The sequence below is a fragment of the Sesamum indicum genome, unplaced genomic scaffold (assembly GCF_000512975.1).
Source record: "Sesamum indicum cultivar Zhongzhi No. 13 unplaced genomic scaffold, S_indicum_v1.0 scaffold00057, whole genome shotgun sequence".
NCBI classification, from domain to species: Eukaryota; Viridiplantae; Streptophyta; class Magnoliopsida; order Lamiales; family Pedaliaceae; genus Sesamum; species Sesamum indicum.
The window spans coordinates 1,495,682-1,518,371 of NW_011628041.1; the positions used below are offsets into that span (position 1 = coordinate 1,495,682).

At 37.5% G+C, this 22,690-nt stretch overlaps 1 protein-coding gene across 1 annotated transcript; it reads left to right on the forward strand.

Annotated features, from left to right (window-relative positions):
- The first annotated feature begins 1,177 nt into the window (after nucleotides 1-1,177).
- LOC105178779 (nuclear pore complex protein NUP133) lies at nucleotides 1,178-9,971 on the forward strand. The gene is made up of 8 exons (XM_011102329.2): nucleotides 1,178-1,441; nucleotides 2,632-2,756; nucleotides 2,849-4,684; nucleotides 5,032-5,750; nucleotides 6,245-6,397; nucleotides 6,628-6,964; nucleotides 7,892-7,959; nucleotides 9,125-9,971. The coding sequence occupies exons 1-8, from the start codon at nucleotides 1,257-1,259 to the stop codon at nucleotides 9,695-9,697; spliced, it is 3,996 nt and encodes a 1,331-aa protein (XP_011100631.1). The 5' UTR covers nucleotides 1,178-1,256; the 3' UTR covers nucleotides 9,698-9,971.
- Nucleotides 9,972-22,690: the final 12,719 nt, after the last annotated feature.

Below are 22,690 nucleotides of genomic sequence, written 5' to 3' on the forward strand. Positions count from 1 at the left end.
CCTACCCTCTTAGCCCCGTCTATCCCCCCACCCAAGCCCCTTACCCCCTGCTGCCCCCTACCATCTCACTACAATTAATTAAATCATCATATCTTCATAAATTCTTTACCAAATTGAGTTAGGACGGTCTCGTTAGAATCGTTTTGAAGATACGAGTGTGATGATGGTGGTCTGAGACCGAGATTCGATGAGACGGAGACGAATCGACGGTAAATATGTTCGACAATCGTTGCTTGAAACCACTCTCTATGATCTACGAAATTCAAATTGAAGGTATTAAAATGTTCGTCTTGAAAAGAGGATTCTAATTGTACCATTGGCCGTCGGAAATTCGTCCGGACGGCGCCGAAAACTTAGAAACAAGTTTCCGACGAAAAAAAGGGCGAAATAGCAGATTTTCTTTCTTTCTTTTTTTAATTTTTTAATTAATTTTAATTATATTAATTAAAATATGTTTTAGTTAATTAAGAATATTTTAAATAATTATAATAATTGAATATTTTTGGCTAATTAATAATAATTATTGTAATTAAATATATATTTTAATTAATTAAAAATAATTTTAGAAATTAATAATTATAAAATTATTTGAATTTAAATATAATTATAATTTAATATTTAATCTTAAATAAATTAAATATAATTTAATATAGCAAAATCTAATACTTATTTTTAGAGTTTGAAAACAAAAGGAAGACACAAAACAAGGCAAAAATCCTTCGTATATTATATAGACCCATAGAGGGGTATTTTAGTCTAAATTATCATTAAATATGAACCTAAACCGTAGAAAATGATTACCAAACGCAGCAGACACGCGTCTCTTCCACTTCCCGTTAATTGCTAACAGAATGGAGATTTTTTGCTGACTAAAATAAAATAAAAGAGGGTTTTTAGCCTATTTTGAAAATAGGGGATATTTTTTATGTAATTTTCAAAGCATAAGGGAATTTCATGCATTTTATCCAAAAAAATATTAGACAACACAATGCAAATACCCAATACATTAAAGATATCTACATTTTACCCTGTTATTAATGTATCATGAAATCCAAAAATCTCATACTTAGGTAACCACCACCTTATTCTTAAATTCAATATTAAACTATTGTTTGGCAATTGTAAATTACAAAAGTACCCTCCTCTACCGGCAACAAAATTCAAAAAAATGAAACGACCCTCTCTTTGTTCTTTTTCTTCTTCTTCCTCTGAACTAAAACCCTAAACCCATTGAGAGCTATTGATAGGTAGTAACGATGTTCTCTCCCCCTGCTAAGAAATCCACATTAAGTGCTCGTAAAAATGCCACAGTCCAAAGAGATGGCAATTCCACTCCGCTGGCCGAGAATCGGAGGCCGCCGCTTGATAGTCCCGCCGTCCCCAATCGCCCCGCCACCGGAACCCCCGCCCCTTGGGCCTCTCGCCTTTCGGTCCTTGCCAGGTGGTGTCTCTCTCTGCCCGCTTAATCACTTTCCTTCTCCACTCTTTTCTTTTTTCTTCCTTCGATGAGTTATTATTGCGTTTTTATTAGTTTGTGTGGTGTGGGATTAAGGACAAGATGTGCGTTTGCGCAACGTTTATTAGCTTCATAGCGTCGTGCGTGCAATTGGAAGTGGTGATGGCATTAGGGTTTTGGATGTTGAAGGAAAGCACAGCGTTGGGCGTCTGTTGCGTTCCATAATCGATTGCACTGTGTGCTACTAACACCCAATTGATTTATTTATTTGATGTGTGTTTCTGCTGATTTGGATTAGCTAAAATTTTCTCACTATGGACACTGATCTTCTAAAATTAATTGGTCTTGTTTGTAGGAAGTGGATTCTTTTTAATCCCGGCGTATATTTATGCCTCTGTGAGTAACACACTGTGTTTTGGTGTCAACGAAAATCACTTAATATGTTTAATGAAAATTATGTGGAGTTGATAACAGAATGGTGTTTGGTAGGGTACCTTTTTAAGCTATTGCTACAATGCTTATCCTTGACAGGTTGGGCACTGTGCTTTATAAGCCATACCTTAACCTGTATAGATGATCTAGTTTTAATTTCTTTGCCTCAGGTCTTGGAGCTTGGGTGTTTTAATTGTTTAAATTGCTGTAATCTGAAATTATAACTAGCTTCCTCCATTGGATGCGTTGAGAAATGCAAGGGAAGCAGCAAAAAGATTAAGATTAAGGGTAAAAGTAACAAGAATTGCTGATAGAAATGTTGTGATCTTGCATTGGTTTCCTCATTTAAGACATGTCTTCTTAAAATTACTTTTCTTAAGATTCTATGTATTTATCAATTTTTCTCTTGCAAGTTCAGTTCGGGTAATAACTGCCCCAAGCCCTTACAGAGGGTGGTGTTGCTCTTTCTCAATTTCTATTGTATTAGCATTTAGCACCGTGATGTACTCTTTGAAGTTTTTGCGAAATTCAAGCTTGGAGTGGGGATATTAAACTTGGAGAAAGATAAGAAAAGATTGTTTGTATGTCTTTATTAATTTACTGATTGGTGGTAACTTTTTTTTGAAATGAACTAAAGTGTCTAAATGAATGAGACATCTCTTCTTCTCATCTGGTAGTTGAGAGAAAAAAGAGCTTGAGATATTCATTCACTGATGTATGAGCTTGTTGTTGAACATGCTCAGAATCCCACCTGTGAAGAGAAGTGACAGAGGAGATGAGGTGGATGCTGATCAGCCTGTATATGTAGGGGAATTCCCTCAAGTAGTACGTGATGCACAAATCATGTCCTTGCAGAACCATGTGTCTGGTCGGTCCACCAAAACTTCTTCCAGAATACATAATATGGTTGTATTTGTTTCAATTTTATTAGAATATTTTTAATACTACTTAATCTGGCAGCTGGTGCATCTATCTCTGGTGGAATGGACAAGGAGACATCTCTAGCATGGATCATTTGTGGAAACAGACTATTTCTCTGGAATTTCTTATCCCCTGCTGCTTCAAGAGAATGCACCGTCCTTGACCTTCCTTCTACAACATCAGAAGATGGAGACATGGGCAAAAGTTCATTTCAAACTAATACTTGGTTAGTTTCTATTGTCAACTGGGATAGCTCCAAGAGAACTGCTAGCAAAGTTGTTAAAAGGTCGAGTTCTGCTGGGATTGTAATTTGTAACAAAAAGACTCGCACTCTAATATTCTGGCCAGATATCTATAACGCTAACGGGATGTCTCCTGTCAAACGTGTTGGTTTTTCTGAGTCAGAAGCTACTTATCTGCATCAGAATGGAAGGGGCATCTCCAGCAAGCAGCGGAAAAATGACAAACTTGTTAATAATTTTACAAAATCATATTTAATAAACTCTTTGATTGCTTCAGCAATCCCTGCTGCCACAAACAGCTGTATTGCTTTTGCATGCAGTTCTAATGGTGTGCTTTGGAGATTCCTCTGCAGCCCCTCTGGTATTCAGTGCACCCAGATTGAGCATGGCATGTCCGATACATTTTCTCAAGGAATTGACAGTAGCCCACTTGTGGCTAGTAAGGGCTACCCGAGGTCATTGATTTGGCACTCGTTTAGTCGTTCATCAGATGAACCTACAAAACAGTTTCTTCGACTAACTAATCACGAGATACAGTGCTTTGAAGTAAAACTTGCTTCTCAGTTTGATGTGTCAAAGCTTTGGTCACATGAAATTATTGGAACCGATGGTGATCTGGGTATCCAGAAGGATCTTGCTGGCCAAAAGAAAATATGGCCTCTTGATTTGGATGTCAATAATGATGGAAAGGTAATAACTATTCTTATCGCTATCTTTTGTAAGGATCGAGTGACCAGTTCAAGCTACACTGAATACTCTCTTCTCACCATGCAATATAAATCTGGAGTAGATATTTCGAAGCCAATAGGTGAAAAGATATTGGAGAAGAAGGCACCTATCCAGGTGATTATACCTAAAGCAAGGGTAGAGGATGAGGAATTCTTGTTCTCAATGAGATTAAAGGTAGGTGGCAAGCCAGCTGGCTCTGCTATTATACTCTCTGGTGATGGTACTGCAACCGTCTCCCATTATTGGAGAAACTCTACCAGACTCTATCAGTTTGATCTGCCTTATGATGCTGGAAAAGTTCTCGATGCTTCAGTATTCCCTTCATCAGAAAACAATGAAGATGGAGCTTGGGCTGTACTTACTGAGAAAGCTGGAGTTTGGGCTATACCTGAGAGGGCAGTTTTACTTGGTGGAGTTGAACCACCTGAACGAAGCTTGTCACGGAAAGGAAGTTCTAATGATGGATCTCTACCGGAGGAGAGAAGAAACTTCTCTGTTGCTGGAAATATTGCTCCAAGGAGAGCCAGTTCAGAAGCTTGGGATGCATGTGATAGGCAGAGGGCAGGCTTAACTGGAGTTCCACGTCGAAGCCCTCAAGATGAGGAATCAGAAGCTTTACTAAGTCAACTTTTCCATGATTTTCTCATGTCTGGGCAGGTTGATGGTGTACTCGACAAACTGAAAACTTCAAGGGCATTTGAAAGAGAGGGGGAAATAAATGTATTTACCAGGACAAGCAAATCAATTGTTGACACTTTAGCTAAACATTGGACAACAACACGGGGCCCTGAGATTGCTTTGTCTGTTGTGTCCACACAACTTGTAGAGAAACAGCAGAAGCATCAAAAGTTTCTTCAATTCATTGCTTTATCCAAGTGCCATGAAGAATTGTGTTCCAGACAGAGTATGATTGATTTCCATACTGACTAGTTTGTGTTTACCATTTTTGTCCCCCTGTTTTGCTGGAATTTGCTGTTATTAATTTCAGTTTCTCGGTATTTATAATTAACCTCCAGAATATTAAGAATCCCTGCCTGTCTTGGCTTGTAGTCGCCTTCTCGTCAAGGGAAGTCTGGCATTTATCTCCTTTTTCATAACCGCTGTCCCGATGAAGTAAATAATTTAAACAACCCTAAGTATCTAATTAAATATTTTTTTGAGATTTTCAGCAAATGCTGCTATGTGTACATTTTTCTACAAGTTATGTAATATAGAAACCTATCAAATCTAAAGCAGTATTTTCTGTATCAGGACAATCTTTACAAATTATCATGGAACATGGGGAAAAGCTTGCAGGCATGATCCAACTGAGAGAACTGCAAAACACAATTAAACATGCCAATGCATCTGGACCTGATTCCTATTATGGTTCAGAGACTCGGACTTCTGGAGCTCTTTGGGATCTTATCCAGTTAGTTGGTGAGAAAGCTCGGCGGAACACAGTTCTTTTGATGGATAGGGATAATGCGGAAGTATTCTACAGTAAGGTTTCAGATCTTGGTGAAGTATTTCATTGCTTAGAGAGACAGCTTGATTATGTTATCAGTGGAGATATGCCAGTTCTTCTTCAATTTCAAAGAGCTTGTCAACTCTCAGAGGCTTGTGTGACAATATTCCGTGCAGCCATGCAATATAGGAGTCAACATCACTTGTGGTATCCACCTCCTGAGGGCTTGACACCATGGTATTCCAAAGTTAGTGTGTGGAGTGGGCTGTGGAGTCTTGCAACATTCATGCTTCAGTTACTCAATGAAACAAATCATGTTGATGATTCTGCAAAGTCCAATTTTTATTCAAATCTTGAAGTACTCTCTGAAGTATTACTTGAGTCATATTCTAATGCTATCACAGCAAAAGTTGAACGCAAGGAAGATCACAGGACTCTATTGGAGGAATATTGGAAGCGGAGAGACACCCTTCTTGACTCCCTTTATCAGCAAGTAAAAAATTTTGTCCAAGCAAAACTACAGGTTAGTTCTTTTTATTAAATTTCTTGGTAGAAACTTTCTAGGATTTTTCAGAACTGACACATAACGGTTGAACTATGTTTCATAGAATTTTCTATTCATGATTACATGTATTATATAATGTGTTTCACCTTGCAGCAAAATGCTCCATCTCCGGGTGGCATTCTTTTGCTGGATCATCTGCTGTTTGTAATCAGCAAACTAGAAAAATATACGAAGCATTAAATTGAAATAAAGTAGATTGTAAATTAGTGTTATTACATATGGTGGATGAATTAGTAAATATATCGTGAAAAGAGGATTTTGAGCTTCAGATCCTATCAAAATTGATAGCATGTTGGTATAATCTCCATCATGCATTAGAGAAAATTGACTGTTCTGCTACTCAACTTTTCTTCAAATGCATTGTTGCTTAAAGATTAGATATTAATTGCACTACAGCATGCAGGAACTTATTTGGATCCCATCCGCAATTATTTATCTTTCGGCTGTTGCAGGATTCAACTGAAGAAAATGAGGAACAGAGTAAGGATATTATGATGGCACTTTCTTCAAATCTATTGTCTATAGCAAAAAGACATGAGGGCTATCAAACTATGTGGAGTATATGCTGTGACCTAGATGATTCTGAGCTCCTTCGAAGTCTCATGGTATGAATAAGTTGTGTAGCCCTGCAACCCCACTGCTAGGGGAGGCCAAGAGTTGGTCCTACCGCTTGTGGTGGTTGTTTCCTTTATCTTTTAACCCTTATTTGGTTTCTGTTGATGTTATCATTATTATTGTGTAGTGGTTTCTTTCTTTATTTTCCCCCTTATGATCTAAGAGCTGCTACTCTTCTCTTTTGAATTTTTATCAAAATGTAAAATCTTCTCTTTTGCAGCACGAAAGCATGGGACCTAAAGGAGGTTTTAGTTGCTTTGTCTTTGAACAACTTTATGGAAACAAACAACTTTCAAAGCTTATGAGATTGGGGGAAGAGTTTCAGGATGAGCTAGCTATGTTTCTGAAGCAGCATCCTGATCTTCTCTGGCTTCATGAAGTGTTCCTACATCAATTTTCCTCTGCTTCTGAAACTTTACATGGAATATCTCTTTCTAAGGATGATAAATCAATTTCAGCTGTTGAGGAGATTGATGGATCCAGCAGCTCAAGGTGTACATTAACTTTGGCGAAAAGAAAGCATTTTCTGAATCTTGCAAAAATATCAGCAGCTGCAGGTACTATTTCTAGGTTTAATACATGTTTCAAATTTCCTCCAAGTTCAAACATCCTTTTGCCACCTTAGTGTTTCATTGTTGGATGTTATTGCATTCCTCCGAACTAATTGTTGCTGTATGCATGTCATTTGGGGAGAATTTTGAATCTAGATCATCTCCCTTTTCCCCTCTCGCTTCCATGAATGTGTTTTTACATCTAAAACAACTGCCTAAATCCATTTCCTCAAGAGTAAGGCTGCTTGATAAGCGAGAGTGTGTGTATACCATTAGCATAAAGCATAGCAGTACAGTTTCTTGTAAATTGTGATTGTAGGATTAGGAATATCATGGTGTACTCATTTTGCAGAGTATGACTTTCATTAGAGTGTAATAGTTAGTTCAGTTCCTTGAGCTTGTGGTTTCATTTGAATTATATCCAATTGATAAATTTCCTCCACAGTGCTCCCTCAATTTCAGTAAGATTGATTGGGTCGTTTGACTTTTATGTTTTTATTTGAAGAAATGCTTTATTTAAACTGTTTACTTTAAAATGGAATAGCCTATAATATTATGAGACATTTAATTCCAAAAGCTGTCTGATTTTTTTACAAAAAGCTGACCTAGGAGATGAATCACTCTATCCTACTGACAATTACCTTCTCTATCCCAAGTTTATTGACTGGGCCTGGAGATTTAGATGAATGTTAAAACTGTGAAAGTTCCATTCATATTATTACTTTTAAGTGAGAATCATATGTTGCACAAGGGTTTCGTCTTTCAAAGATGTAATCTTATTTTGGAACATCTTGAGGAAATAGCAGATACACTTTGATTCTCTAGTAACCAATAGTTTGGGGCTGATGTATTACTTTCTTTGTTAGAATTTTCTATGATACACTTCCTTTCCTGTTTTCACCCAAAATAGTCGTGAATATCTGAAAATTTCAGGAAAAATTGCTGGTTATCAGCTAAAAATGAAGCGTATTGAAGCAGATATGAACATTCTACAAGTACAGGTAAGCGATGTTGCCCATATTTTAATCAATTTTACTCCTATTGGGGCCTGATGCAACCTTCAAGAATTCCTTTTGTGTGCTGTTAATCTTACATAAAAAAGTTTCAGCAATTGAGGTCTTGGGGCTATGTCTTGCTTCTCTAAATTATTTGTCGCATTTGACATTGGTAGCAATGCCTAATTGACTTAAGAGAGGCATCTTGAATTTTATACCTGAATTTTCTGATCAATAGTTTAAGCCTCCAGGCTGATGCAATTTGGAGGGATCCATGGGTGATGATTTTCTTTTGACTGTATCTGTCCATCTTACATATGGATCAACCTGATATGTTTTTTTTGATCCACTCATTTTTTTCTGGTTTCTGTTTGTGCAAGAATAGTCTTCAGTCCGTATACCTAGCTTTTATTCCTTCCTTTCTCTCGTATTTATCTGCAGGAAAATTTCATATAGGTTCTAGATTTATCATTTGAAAATGTTGGTTTTTATTTTGCCTTTATTGTGTCAATCTATTTTGGTATAGTAGTGCCACCTTTGCTATGAGTTTATCATAGTAAATTTCAATGCCTGACACTACTTTTACACTGAAATAAAGATATAAAAATAAAGTAGATTACTGCAAATCTGGAGATTAGAAGGTGCAGGTTCAGATTCCAGAGATCTCTAATTGTGGTTATGGAAAGTTTAGGACCGCTTCAAATATTTTAGAAAATAGGATATCCTGTAAAGCGTCACCAGGGACTTGGTTTTACCTGGAGTTGCAAGGACATAAAATGTAGTTGTCCTTTCATCTTTTCTTGGAGCTGTGGGCATTTGACTTCTATATGGGTGTCAAATTCAGTGTGCGGAACCCTCAAAACATCATGACTGCTACATGACACCTTTTCGCTAATCCATCTATGAACTTTAAAGCAGAGGACAAGAAATTGCCATCCAAGCTAGCTGCGGATCCAATCAAAGCATTCTCCTTACTTCTTGACTCTGATATTTCTGTCTCCATTTTCTTATATTTGTTCTGTTTTTTGGTAGCCTTAAAAATGCTAATTGATATATTCAGATGGATATTTCTATGCAGAGCCTGGACCTGAAATTAAAATATTGAGCAACTTTGCCATTGTCTAAAATAATCAGTAGAATTTCCCTTTGTACTAACTTCCATTTCTTACAGGAAGAAATATTGAGGCTTATACCAGATAACGAAGAAAAGCAATCAATTGAACGCAGGCTTCTTCCTCCAGTAGACCTCATTGAATTGTGCCTTAAAATTCAAAACCGGGAGCTATCCTTGCGAGCCTTTGATCTTTTCGCATGGACCAGTGCGTCCTTTCTTAGAAGCAATACCAGCCTATTGGAAGAATGCTGGAGAAATGCTGCAAATCAAGATGATTGGCAAAGTCTGCATCAAAGGTCTATAACTGAAGGATGGAGCGACGAGACAACCTTGGAGGTTCTCAAGGAAACCATACTTTTCCAGGCTTCCAGCAAGTGTTATGGACCCTATGCAGAAAGTTTTGAAGGTAAATTCGAAGAAGTGCTTCCATTGAGGCAGGAAAGTTCTGAACATCCAAATTTGAAAGATACGAGTTCCTCTGTGGAGTCGGTCCTCATGCAGCACAAGGATTTTCCCGATGCAGGTAAGTTGATGCTGACAGCAATCATGCTGGGGAGCATTTGGGTTGCCTCCACTGCAGATTGTGGTCCGACTGGAATGGATTATGATGGGCCATCTCCCATGGAGTGAAGTAGTACTTCTTGGATTCATTTGTAGGTTTCTATAAGTTGAATCGAGGGTCTCTTTAATCGTGAATCATGAGGGGGTTAATCTTGTTGTACATGAGATGTACGATGCGATATATTTCAACTACTGGATAATAGTGATGAAGTGAAGTTAGAAGTGCATATATGAGAATGGATTGTATGAAAATTGATGATAGAAATCCAGTGGAGTAGTTCCTATACCCAAGTGGATTGGATGTACAAAAGGTTGAGAGGAATTGAAGGCAGAATTTGACGTACCCCCTAAACCCCATCTCTTCCTTCATATGCATGTCGAGGGGGTTATTTATTTTTTTATTATTAAAATAAAATATATTAATATAATTATTTTTAATATACTAATTAATATGTCGAGTCGTGATTTTAGACAATAATTTTTTTTTAAAAAATAATGGCCAAGTTGCAATCTGTGATCGCGATTTGGTGTCGTGATTAGAAATCACAATTTGGCATTTTTTTCTTTTTTTTTCCGTTTAAATTAAATTTTGTATAAATTAATTATATATAATTAATTTTTAACAACATATTAAAGTTCAAAAAATTTTAATATCAAAATTGTATTAATTTAAAAAATTATAAATAAGTGTACAAATGTACTAGTGTATTTTTTTGTACAATGAAGTATACAATTACAAATGTAAAAAATTCACTCGTTCCACAATTGCGTTTGTGGCGTTGACGTTGAGATCTTCTTATTTCCTCGCCCACATTTTGCACTGGCTCATTTTTTGCCTCATTTTCATCACCACCGAACCGACTTGATGTTGTTGAGGAACTAAACTCGATATTGTCACGATATGCGCTAAACGATAGAAATGGAATTGGTGAAATATTGTATTCTTGTGCATATAGTTGATTAATACCAAACCAAGGTCAAGATGTACTTGTGAAGAATATTCTTGTGGTTTGACATATATAGAGTCGATTGAAATCAATCATCTTGAGGTGGTTGAGGCACGTAATAATCTTGAGGTGGTTGAGGCACGTAATAATCTTGAGGTGTATATACTGTATAAGGACCAACTATATCCACCCCAATATCATGACGTTCAACTGAACCAATAGACATACGATTAGAACTTCTTTGCCTGTGGAATGTTGTGGGAGCATCGTCGAATGGAGAAGCAATTTGTTGTTGCTGTTGGGTTATGGCTTCCTTGATAATATGTTATTCGTGTTCAAATCTATCCACCAATTGACTATATCCTTCAATATTTAGTGATCTACATCGACATAAAGTTTCAAGGGCTTTCACCTCATTTACCTGAAAATTGTAGAAAAATAATGAGCCTTATGTTGTAAAAAAAACAATCTAAAATATGTGATATTATATACCAACGTACCACAACTTACAACATAGGTGCTTCTCTAGGCTGGTATCCGCTTTCCACACATCTATCAGTAGATGACGACACGAAATTTCTTGTTATGTTGTAGTACCATTCCCAATAACCTCGTTCTATTTCTCTTCTGGATGTTAAAGCCGTGTATTGAAGGGTTCCAACACTGTTGCAAACTTATCAGTGTAGGGACCCATTTATACACGAAGTACAAGCACAAAATGTTGATTGTTGCTGCCATGAATGGAAATCAACAGGTACTCGCTCTTGCTTTTGCAATTGTCGATGAAGAATCATATTTGTCTTGGAAGTGGTTTTTTAGACAATTGAGCAGACACATTATACGGGAGCGACGTGGTATCTGCTTATTTCTGACCACCATGCTGGTATCACCAAAGCTTGACGTGAATGTCCAAATTTTGTGCCACCTAACGGCGTGCACCGGTATTGTTTGAGACATGTGTGTTCCAATTTCAACGCTCATGTAAAAAAGTATCGTGTTGAAGGATTTTTGTTGGAGAGCTGACTCTGAATATCAGATCAGGAAATTCAATCGCATTATGGAAGAGATAAAGAGCCAGAAACTATACTCGTTTGAGTATTTAGACAGGATCAACAAGGAAAAATGGAAAGCATCTCATGATGGTGGATGGTGATGCAGAATTCTGACGATAAATATGTTGAAATACATAATTGGAGTATTGAAAGGGGCTCGCCGCCTACCGTTGACAGCACTTGCTGAGATGACGTTTCAACGAAGTGTTCATTATTTCTGTGAGAGGTTAGCGAGAAGTTCTATAATGTTGGCGAACAACCAACTGTGGACGGATTTTGCAAATAAGATGTTTACACGTTGGCATCAAAATTCTGTTGAGCATAACGTCACCAAATACCATCAGTTCCAACAGTCCGGCTCGATTATTACAAGACGTCACAGTAGACATGGTCAATACCCATGTTGTCAAAATTGCGAACCGAGAATGTTCTTGCGACAAGTTGGCTCAATTTGATATTCCTTACAGTCACGCTCAAAAGGTATGCGCTGCATACATTATTAATGCTGCATCAATGGTGAAGGATTATTACGATATAATGGTTTATAAGAATACATATTCCAAGTCATTTGAACCTTTGCATTCCGAAGATTATTGGGATGCATCGGGATTTGAGTTGGTCCACGACACTATTATTCGCATCTCTTCGCGCCCTGGTCGAAATCAAACAACAAGTATTCACAACGAGATGGATTGGGCGCAAACGCGTGCAAGGCAACAAGCCTAACAAAGAAATTCTTCTACACAATCAGATGTGCCGATATCGGGTTGTCAAGAATAATTGTATACTTCATTGTAATTTTTTATAATTATAAAAAAATATACACTATTACATTTGTACACTTAATTATAATTTTTTAAATTAATACAATTTTAATTTTATGATCTTTTGGGCTTTAATATGTCGTGAAAATTAATTTTATATAATTAATTTATACAAAATTTAATTAAAAGAAATTAAAGAAAAAAAGAAAATGGTCGAAGTCGTGATTCTTAATCACGACTTGGCCAGCTTTATTTAAAAAAAAATACTTTTAATGTTGAGTCGTGATTTTAAATCATGACTCGACATATTATTATTAGTATATTAAAAATAATTATATTAATATAACTTTTTTTAATAATAAAAAAATAAATGACTCCATGTCGAGGCAACAATGGGTAATGACTCTTCAGAAGAAGGGTGTTGAGAAAACGTGGAAGCTGTCTATGTAAATTTTACCTCAATGATAAGCCTAAAACTCTAGAAGTCTTTAATAAACACAAGTTTTGAGATGAAGAGGGTATTTGGATGAGTACATAAACATGTTGGAGAGTTTATGAGATAATAAAAAGGGGTAAATAGCATTTTATCCCCATGCATCACGAGGCGCCTTCCGCAAAGCGCAACGTGTGGCTAGTAGTCTCCCGACTATTTCTGCCAATCTCAACACATACTCCTGCTCGACACTAACGCAGCGTACCGACAGGAATCACAACAAGGGTGTCGAGTGCGCGGGCGACCCTTGACATTCTCCCCCACCTGAGATAGCGACGTCCCCGGCGCTATGGAAGCATGGTACGCTTGGACAAGAGGTAGAAACGCCCTTAGGTTCGTCACTCATTCCCAAGTGTTCTCCTCGCTGCTGCATCCCCTCCACTTCACCAAGTAGTCTGTGTGGTCTCTCTTCGCGGTACTTGTCACTCGGTGATTCAGGATTGCTTCAGCCACCTTCTCCTTAGTCTTCGTCAATTCAAGCTGTGGGCGGCTGGGTTGATTGCGGGTGTCGTCCTCCTTATCTGCTGAACACTTCTTCAATTGGCTCACATGGAAGACGTTGTGGATCTTCCACCAGGGCGGCAATTCCACCTTGTACGCCACCGTCCCAATATGCCTAACGACAGGCAAAGGGCTAACATACTTCTGCACCAACCGAGGATCTCTCCCTCTTGATGAATTTTGACAATTTCGGATTCGGGACCTTCACCAGCACCAAGTCTCCCGCATTGAACTCGATGAAGCGGCGATTCTGATCTGCATACTTCTTTATCCGCTTCTGAGCTGTCTTTAGGTAACTTTTAGCGATATCGACATTCTGCTTCTACTCCTAGGAGAAACTTCGAGTAAGAAGGGATTTCACACTTTGTGGGGTGTCAAGAGTGTGAGGAAGGAGCGGTTGTTGCCCAGTAACGATTTCAAAAGCACTCTTGTTGGTGGAAGAGCTCTTTTGAGCATTGAAACACAGTTGAGCGACATCTAGGAGCTTCACCCAATCTTTCTGCATCCTCGCACAAAGTGCCGAAGGTAGTCCTCCAACATAGAATTATAGCGTTCTGTCTGACCATCAGACTATGGATGATAGCTTGAAGAAGAGATGAGCCATCCCTTCCGCCGTAACATGTTTGGGAGCTGCGATAAATGTCGCACATTTTGACAATCGGTCCACCACGACGATAATAGAGCCTAAGTCCCCGACCTTAGGCAACCCTGAAATATAATCCATGGAGACGCTCTCCCATGGACGCTTTGGGATGGGAAGTGGTTGCAGCAAACCAGCCTTCTTCTGATGGTCTGGCTTTACCTGCTAGCATATCAAGCAGGTGCGGACATACGTCTCGATATCGTCCCGCATCTGTGGCCAATAGTAGGCTCTCTGCACTAAGGAATACGTGCGCTCCTGTCCCTGGTATTTAGCAGAAAATGAGCTATCAATTTACTTAAGAGATGGTCGAGATCACCTTAGCTCGGTCTCCCTGAGAGTATAGATTGCAAGCGGAAAACAGGGTAATAATCCCCAAGCGTCCGTAGGTGGTATGAGAGAATCTATATAATGAGGGAGGTCCTAGGCACTTTAATAGGCAGCGAAGGCTACGAGACGGCGGCCATCGCTCTACAAAAGTGTAAAAGATGTCAGCTTCGAGCTTCTTCTGCGAATCAGCTCTTGCCTCCTCTTGCGGAGGCTTTAAGTTCCCATCGGTCGGTAAAAACTAAAAAAAGATAAAGACCTAAGGGCATTCTCTTTTAACAACTCCTTACTAGATTTTGTGCCAGTAAAGCCTCTTTGAAAAAGACTTGAAGGACAACTATAAGAGGGCTCCCAGATAAGCAGGCCCAAAGAGTGTTGTGGCATTCCGAAATGAGTGATTTTCGTAGGTCCCCGCCTCTCGGCACATATACGCGGTTTTATTTGGTCATCAACAATCCATCCTCGACCCAAAACTGCCGAGCCTTGCCTTGCTCGACAAGCTGAATCAGGCCCTGCGCTGCGGGATCTCTCAGTAGTAACTCCCGCACCTGATCCTTCACAGAGATAGCAAATGCGCTAGAGGAGAGCGCTGCTATCAACTCCAAATTCGCCAAATTCGCCCTGCAGCTCAAGGCGTCTGCTGCATAGTTGTTGGAGCCGACCCAATACTCCAACACTAAATGAAACTTGACAACAACTCCTGCCAATGTGCCTGCCCACTGGTCAGCTTCGGCTGCGACATGAAATGACTCACTGCAGTGTTGTCCGTCTTGATCGCGAAGGGAGAGCCTAACAAATAATGCCGCCATAGTCGAACGCAATGAACTACGGCTAGCAATTCTTTCTCGTGCACTAAATAACACCGTTTAGCATCCTTCAACTTTCTGCTCTCAAAGGCAACTGGATGGCCATCTTGCATTAGGACTCCTCCTCAAGCAAAGTCTGAAGCGCCTGTCTCCACCACGAATAGCTTCGACATATCTAGTTTGTCACCATCGCTCTTTTCAAATCATCGAAGGCTACTTGGCATTGTGGTGTCCAATTCCAAGTCTCTGTCTTCTTTAGTAAGTCCATCAAAGGTCGTGCTATCGCGGAGTAGCCCTTCACAAAGCGCCGATAGTAGTTCGCCAAGCCGAGAAATGAGCGCAAGTCATGAACATCGCTCGGCGGTCTCTACTCCTCAATAGCCTGTACTTTCTTGGGGTCCATCTGAATGCGTCCTCTCTCCACAATGTGCCCCAAGAAACCGATGCTCTCCTGAGCAAACGAGCACTTCGACACCTTCACATATAGCTCGTGTTCATGGAGTCTCGTCAGAACCTGCTGCAAATGATCCTCATGCTCGACCAAGGTTTTGCTGTACACCACAATATCGTCCAAGTACATCACCACAAACTCATCAAGAAAACCGTTAAGTACCTAGTTCATCAGGGTGCTGAAGGTTGCCAGAGTGTTAGTCAAGCCGAAAGGCATGACAAGAAATTTGAAAGCTCCATACCTCGTGACAACTGTCGTCTTCGCCTCATCGCCCTCCTTGATACGAACCTGCTAATAGCCCGCCCTCAAGTCTATCTTTGAAAAATAGTTCGCCCAACTTAAACGGTCGAAGTAGTCTGCCACCAACAGTATCGGGTACTTGTTCTTCACAGTGATCTTATTCAGAGCCCGTTAGTCACAACACAAGCGTAGGGAGCCGTCGGCCTTCTTTTAAAACAGGACCGGCGCTCCATACGACGACATGGCGGGTTTGATGATTTCGCTCTCCAGCATATCCTTCAACTGCTTCTTGAGCTCTACAAGCTCAGATTGCGACATCCTATACGTTGCCCTGGCGGGATGTCTCGTGCTAGGAACCAACTCAATCTCGTCATCCACTGCCCTCTTCGACGGTAGCTTTCGAGGCAACTCGTTTGGCATCACGTCCTCAAACTCTTTCAACAGCTTCTTTATATCGCCAGGGATGGGCCCTGATGTCTCCCCCATCTCCTCAAAATGAAGAGTGCACAAGTACGATGGCTCATTCCGCTTGCGCCCCTTCTCAAACTGCATGGCTGACAGATTCTTCTCTCTTGTGCGTCCGGCCAAGGTAGGGATGACAGAAGGTTTTGCTCCCATCATCATCAGCGAATCAACATGAGGTAAGATCGTTGTACGTGTATCCCTAGAAATTCAAACGAGGATAAGCTTGAAGTCGTCCATCACCACAATAGAAAGATTGGTCTTACCCTCATAAGCACCAACTTTAATCAGCACACACTTGGCCACACCAGCAACAGATTGTGCGGCCGAATTGATCGCCTTCACTTGCCCAACTCCCTTCTCCAGCACGAGCCCGAGTCTCGCCACTTCGGCACTCGCAAGGTAGTTGTAAGAGGCTCCTGTATCAATCACGACACGGATCGGCTTGCCATGAATCTTCACATCAACGAACATCAACCATTTTTTCCTAGGATTTCGGGGCTGAACTTCTTCTTCCTTTTTCGGCTGTTTCACAGTAAGAGCCGGGGCAGTCTTTCTGGCCCAACTCTCTTTGCCGCCCTGTGGACAATGTACTACACTATTGGGATATGGCACCCAAATTTTCCTCATCCTCCTCCGAGTCATTCTTGCCACTTGTCGATGCTTGTGGCTCCACACTCTTCGAGGGCGACGCCTTGTCGGTAAAGGTCGCCAGTGCATTCAACAATTGTTTCTTCGGACACTTCCAAAATCTATGCGGACCATCGCATAGGAAGCACCCGCTGCTCCTTTGCGGTGCCCCCTGCTTGTTCTCCCGGGGCTTATTCCTGCCTGAACTACCCTGTGAGCTACTCTGCGCGTGAGGCTTCTCTCCCCCACCTTTGTTGGAATTATTCCTGAACGATCTCGCCCCACCCGACTCATTCTGCACGGGACTAGGCGTCGTCTGCCTATCCCTCCGGGTCTCTAGGTTGAAATCTGCCAAGCGTTCGACAGCTGTCATAGCCGAACTCAAATCAGTCACCCGTTGGCATTGCAACTCAAGTCGTGCCCACGGTTTCAAGCCTTCCATGAAAGTGAACAGCTTGTCCTTCTCCGACATGTCTCGGATGTTCAACATCAACGCTGAGAAAACTTTCACATATTCCCGCACGGAACCTGTATGCTCAAGCTTCCGCAATGCCCGCCTGGCATTGTACTCGACATTCTCTGGGAAAAACTGCTCTCGGATCGCCTCCCGAAGATGAGCCCACGTATCAAGTTGCACTTGATGGGCCTGGAAATCCGCATACTTGGTACGCCACCACAGCTTAGTGTCACCAGTCAGATACATGGTTGCAGTAGACACCTTCGTTGCCTTGTCCTGCACGTTTGCCGCAAGGAAGTACTGTTCCATGTCAAAGAGGAAGTTCTCGACCTCCTTCGCATCACGAGGATCGCTATAGGCCTTCAGTTTGGGAATTCGAAGCCTAGCACCGGGGTCATGAGCAACAACAGGGGTGCTAATCACAGCACGTTGGAGCAAACCAATCTGAATTGACATCCGCTCCACCTCACGCCGCATATCGGCAAAGCCATCGCCTCCAAAGGCACTAGCCATCTCTTGAATCACCTACCGACATTCGTCCAACTCCGAATTCAACACCGTGATCTTAGAATCCAGGGAAGAGACCTTCTCCTCCAATTCAGTCAACCGGGAGTGTCCGTCCTTCAGGTTCTTAGCTCGCTCGCAGTAGCAGCATTCGCTTGTGTCACCGCAACCCGCCTCGGCCCCATCTAGAAACGAGGCTATGATACGACCTCTCACGAGGCGCCTTCCGCAAAGCGCAATGTGCGAATAGTAGTCCACCGACTACTTCCGCCAATCTCAACACGCACTCCCGCTCGGCACTAACGCAGCGCGCCGACAGGAATCACAACATGAAAGCAATAACGCAACGACAACAATTCGAACGCACGATTTCAGAAAGTGGATTGCATTAAACTGAAAGCTTGAAGTGGAATATGGGACATCTCAATACGAAACCACCAATGAATGAGGAATGCAGGACTAAGCACAAGGTAGGTATTGGCACTTTCAGGATCCTAAACCTGACCTCGCTTGGCTTATTTCAGTACTACCATCTCCAGGACGAAGTGAGGCAGCTCGACCAAGAGAAGAGCAGCTCCACTAACAGAATAGGTCAGTCGAGTCCTCAATCGAGTACTCGGCCAGTAGAAGTACGAATACAATGATCAACGATGCTAGAGCAAGGGGATCGCCTTGAGGAGGACTCTAACACGTCTCCATGCCAAGCTTCTTATACTCATTCCCCCCTATAATAGGCTTAAAAAAATAAATTCTATTGAAAGCACTAGATATTGAAAAAGCTGAAAAATGCACCTTAGGAGGCGTAACGTCCCCCTGAGCAATCTAAACAACAAAAAGCAAATAACAAAGCAGTAAAAGACCAACACCTAGGACTCTAAGACTGCGGATGTCCAGCATCTGTCAATGAAGGTTGATTGGTCGGCCATGTAGAACGGTTGAGTGGTCGAAGTGCACATTAAGGGTGCTGAGTGCGCGGGCGGCCCTTGACACCATGTGATATTGAAAATAAGTATATTATCCCCTATTGAAACAATATAGCAATCTACCCCCTGTACTTCTTAAAATGAAGTGATTTACCTCCCTATATAGGGAGGTAAATTGTTTTATTTTAAAAAATATAGGAAGATAAATTGTTGTATTTTAAAAAATACAAGATCGTAAATCACTATTTATTTTTTTTATAAGGAGGTAATTTACTTATTTATGATATCACAAGAGTTACTTGCATTTTTTCCAATTAAAAAGTATGTGGTAAAAGTTTAGAAAGGAGCTCTATATATATCTATATCTAGGTCTATATCTTTATCTATATCCATATTATCTATATCCATATCTGTATTTATATCTATATTTTATATAAAAGTATGAATATCTTATGTGTTTGTTTTATTGTAAACAGACATTCTTATTCTTACTTACTTACTTAATATTTTAATAAATTAAATTAATTATAAAAAATAAAATTTTATTAAAAGAAGACCATTTAAGAATTCTAATACCTTTAAACGATTTGGACAATAATGATAAGTATATTCAATTAAAATAAATAAATAAATAAGAAAATAATATTTCTACTTGATTAATTGTTTGAAGATTAAAAATATTAGACACGATGAAATTTAAAATTAATAGCATTGAAATAATACATAAAATGCTAATATAAACAGAAAAAATTAAATACATATATATATATATATGTGTGTGAAAAATAAATATAGTGAAATCTTAAATAAATTATCAATCTTATTAAATTGAAAATGATTTTGAAAATTTTAAAATATTTAAAATGAGTAGCTTCTGACTAATTAATTTTATTTTGATATTAATCATAGAAAATTATTTTGAGATTATACTTTTATGTACTTTTGATTTTTGTCATGATATATTAAATGTAAAATAAAATTAATAAGTGCAACTTCTCATTAAATTTATAATAGTGAGAATTTTTTGAGTATTTATTCCTATTGTGAGAAGACGTTCGTACTCTTACTGAAATATTCTTTTGAATAATAAATAGTTAGTTAATAAGAATAAACTTTTTATCAAATAAGAAAATTATTTAGTATTCCTAATTTCTCTAAACTTTTTGTAGAGTGAATAATATATTCTAAAAGATAATTAGGCAAATAATATTTTAACGCAATTAGTTTTCTAGGAAGGATTTTAAATATTTTTTTATTAAAAAAGTGATTTACTTGTTACTGTCAAATTTAACATTAATACCATATGAGAAAGATGTAAATACTATTCCAAACTTCAAAAATAAAAAAAATAAAGAATAAAAAATATTAAAAAAGATCAGATAAAAATCCTCATTTTTAACTAAATTAGAAGTTCTATTGAAAATTTTAAATTGAGTAACTTATCACTAATTGATCTTATTATAATATTAATATTAAATAATTCTTTTTGGATGATATTTTTTACTATTAATATTAAAATACAATTATGTAATTTGAAATAAAAAATACCGTATAAAAAATCGCCAAAATAAAATAACATTTGTATATAACAATGTGCTAAAAAGAGTGTACCCATTAAAATTTTATAGAGTATTAGTAAATACTAATATTACTATCCGCTCTTATCATACAAATAGAATTGTTTTGATACTTTAAAAGGGTTTAAAAATTTACATTATTTTTTGTTAAAAATAATTAATAGATAATTAGATAAGCAACAGATTCATAATTAGAAAATAAAATACTAATTAAAGAAAAGGTGAAAAATAATTGCACATTAACATATTAGTTATAGAGTTAATTTCAATTGTATGATTATATCTCTATAATATATATATATATATTTTAAATTTTGTAATAAATTCAATTTTTTTTGTAGAACGATAAGATATTTTATAGATAAGCTTTTTACTTCATCATTATTTTTTATGTTTTGAATTTAACTTATGAACTTTTGGGATTTGCTATTTATTCCAAGGTTTTGTTAATTACATTTTTACACATATATACATTCAATATTTTTTTACTAAGAATTATTAATATAATATTTAATTATAAATTTAATATTGCAAAAATGTTAAACATGAATTAATTTTTTGTTATTTTTTTAAACCATTTATGCATTAGTTTTTAGAATAATAGAGAACTAAAGAATTAATAGAAAAAATATGAAAGTATATAAAAGTTATCATTTTTGCATGATATGAGAGATAAAATACAATAAATGTGATCGACATAACTGAAGTTATTGGTTGAAAAATAGTATAGACAATATTACAATAGATAACTAAATTTAAACTCTAAATATATAATAGTTGCTGTTGAAATATAATCACTATAATTTTTGGGCTATAGCTAGAAAATATAATTATTTTGATACTAAAAGTTTATTCAATTTAGGATTTTTTCCCCAGAAAAAATAAGTAATAGTTTATCAATATATTTTAAGTTATTTAAAAGGAAAAGATAACAATAAAATAATAGCAATATAAAAAAATGTAATGATTTATAATTAATATTTCTGAAACAAAGTAAAGCTCTATAAAATAGAAAATAAACATTGATAAGAATTAAAAGTAAAATTTTAGAAATAACTGTATATTAACATATTAGTCATAAACTAAATTTTAATTAATTGCATAATTATATTTTCATATCAAGTAAGTCTTTTATTTGGGAATCAATTTAGTAGTAATAAAATAATAAATAAAAAATGAGTTAATTATGTTGAAGATAGAAATAAAAAAACTGATAAATAAATAAACAAAAAAGAAATGTATTTTTATTAAAAATAAATTTACTAAAAAAAAGTTGAGATTAACAAAATTAAATTAAATATTAAGAATAAAATATATTGGCACATAAAAGTACTAATTATATTAAGTTGAAATTGCGTATGAAAATTAATTATCGAGTGAATCTCATATTCTTCAATTTTTCAAGAAATCACAGTAAAAATATGATGAAGATAAAAATTACAAACACTAATATTGTTGGAAAAAGTATGTATTCAGTCAATAATAATTCATAGTATCATTTCAAAAATCAATCATATTTAATAATGACAGTTTGAAGTCAAATTGACAAATTAAACACATAGGTTCGAATTAGATTTGCTGTTTTACTAAAAAGTAAATAGAAAACTTATAAAAGAGTTGTATCGTAATAACTCTCGATCCAAGTTAAAAAATTACCAAAACAAATCATAGAAATACTTTTATTTGCCTTAAAGAAATTATACATCCCATTTTTTACGTGCACTAAGTACTACGCAACTTCTTCCAAAATAAGACGATTTATTTCTATTGGTATTACACTATATCGAAGAACACTTCGAAAAACTCTTAGAAGCCTTAAGAAACTTGAGCTTAAAGCTCGGATGAGAGGGAGAGCTCTCGAGAGAGATTTATTTTATTTTATTTTATTTTATTGGAAGAGAGCTCTTGAGAGAGATTAGAGAGATGATTGTTGGTGGTGGTGGTGGTGGTGGTGTTGTGGAGTGAAGAGGAGAAAGCCTTTTATAGGCCTCTCAACCAGTAACAATAAATATCAGAATTAAATTCGGTCATAAAACCTCAGTTGAAACGGTAAAAAATAGTCAAAAATTGCCGGGGGTTTCATGTGCCATAAATTAAAACTACCAATTTGAGACACAAAATGAGCGTAAAACACTCACCTCAACATACCCCTTATATACATATCAAATGCCTTCTTTTCCCATTATATTCCTGTGTGGAACGCAACATCTTTCTCAATTTTAAAACTCTATCTAATCTACGTATTTAATCATGTAATTGCACCCATATTTTACATCATTTTATTGTTA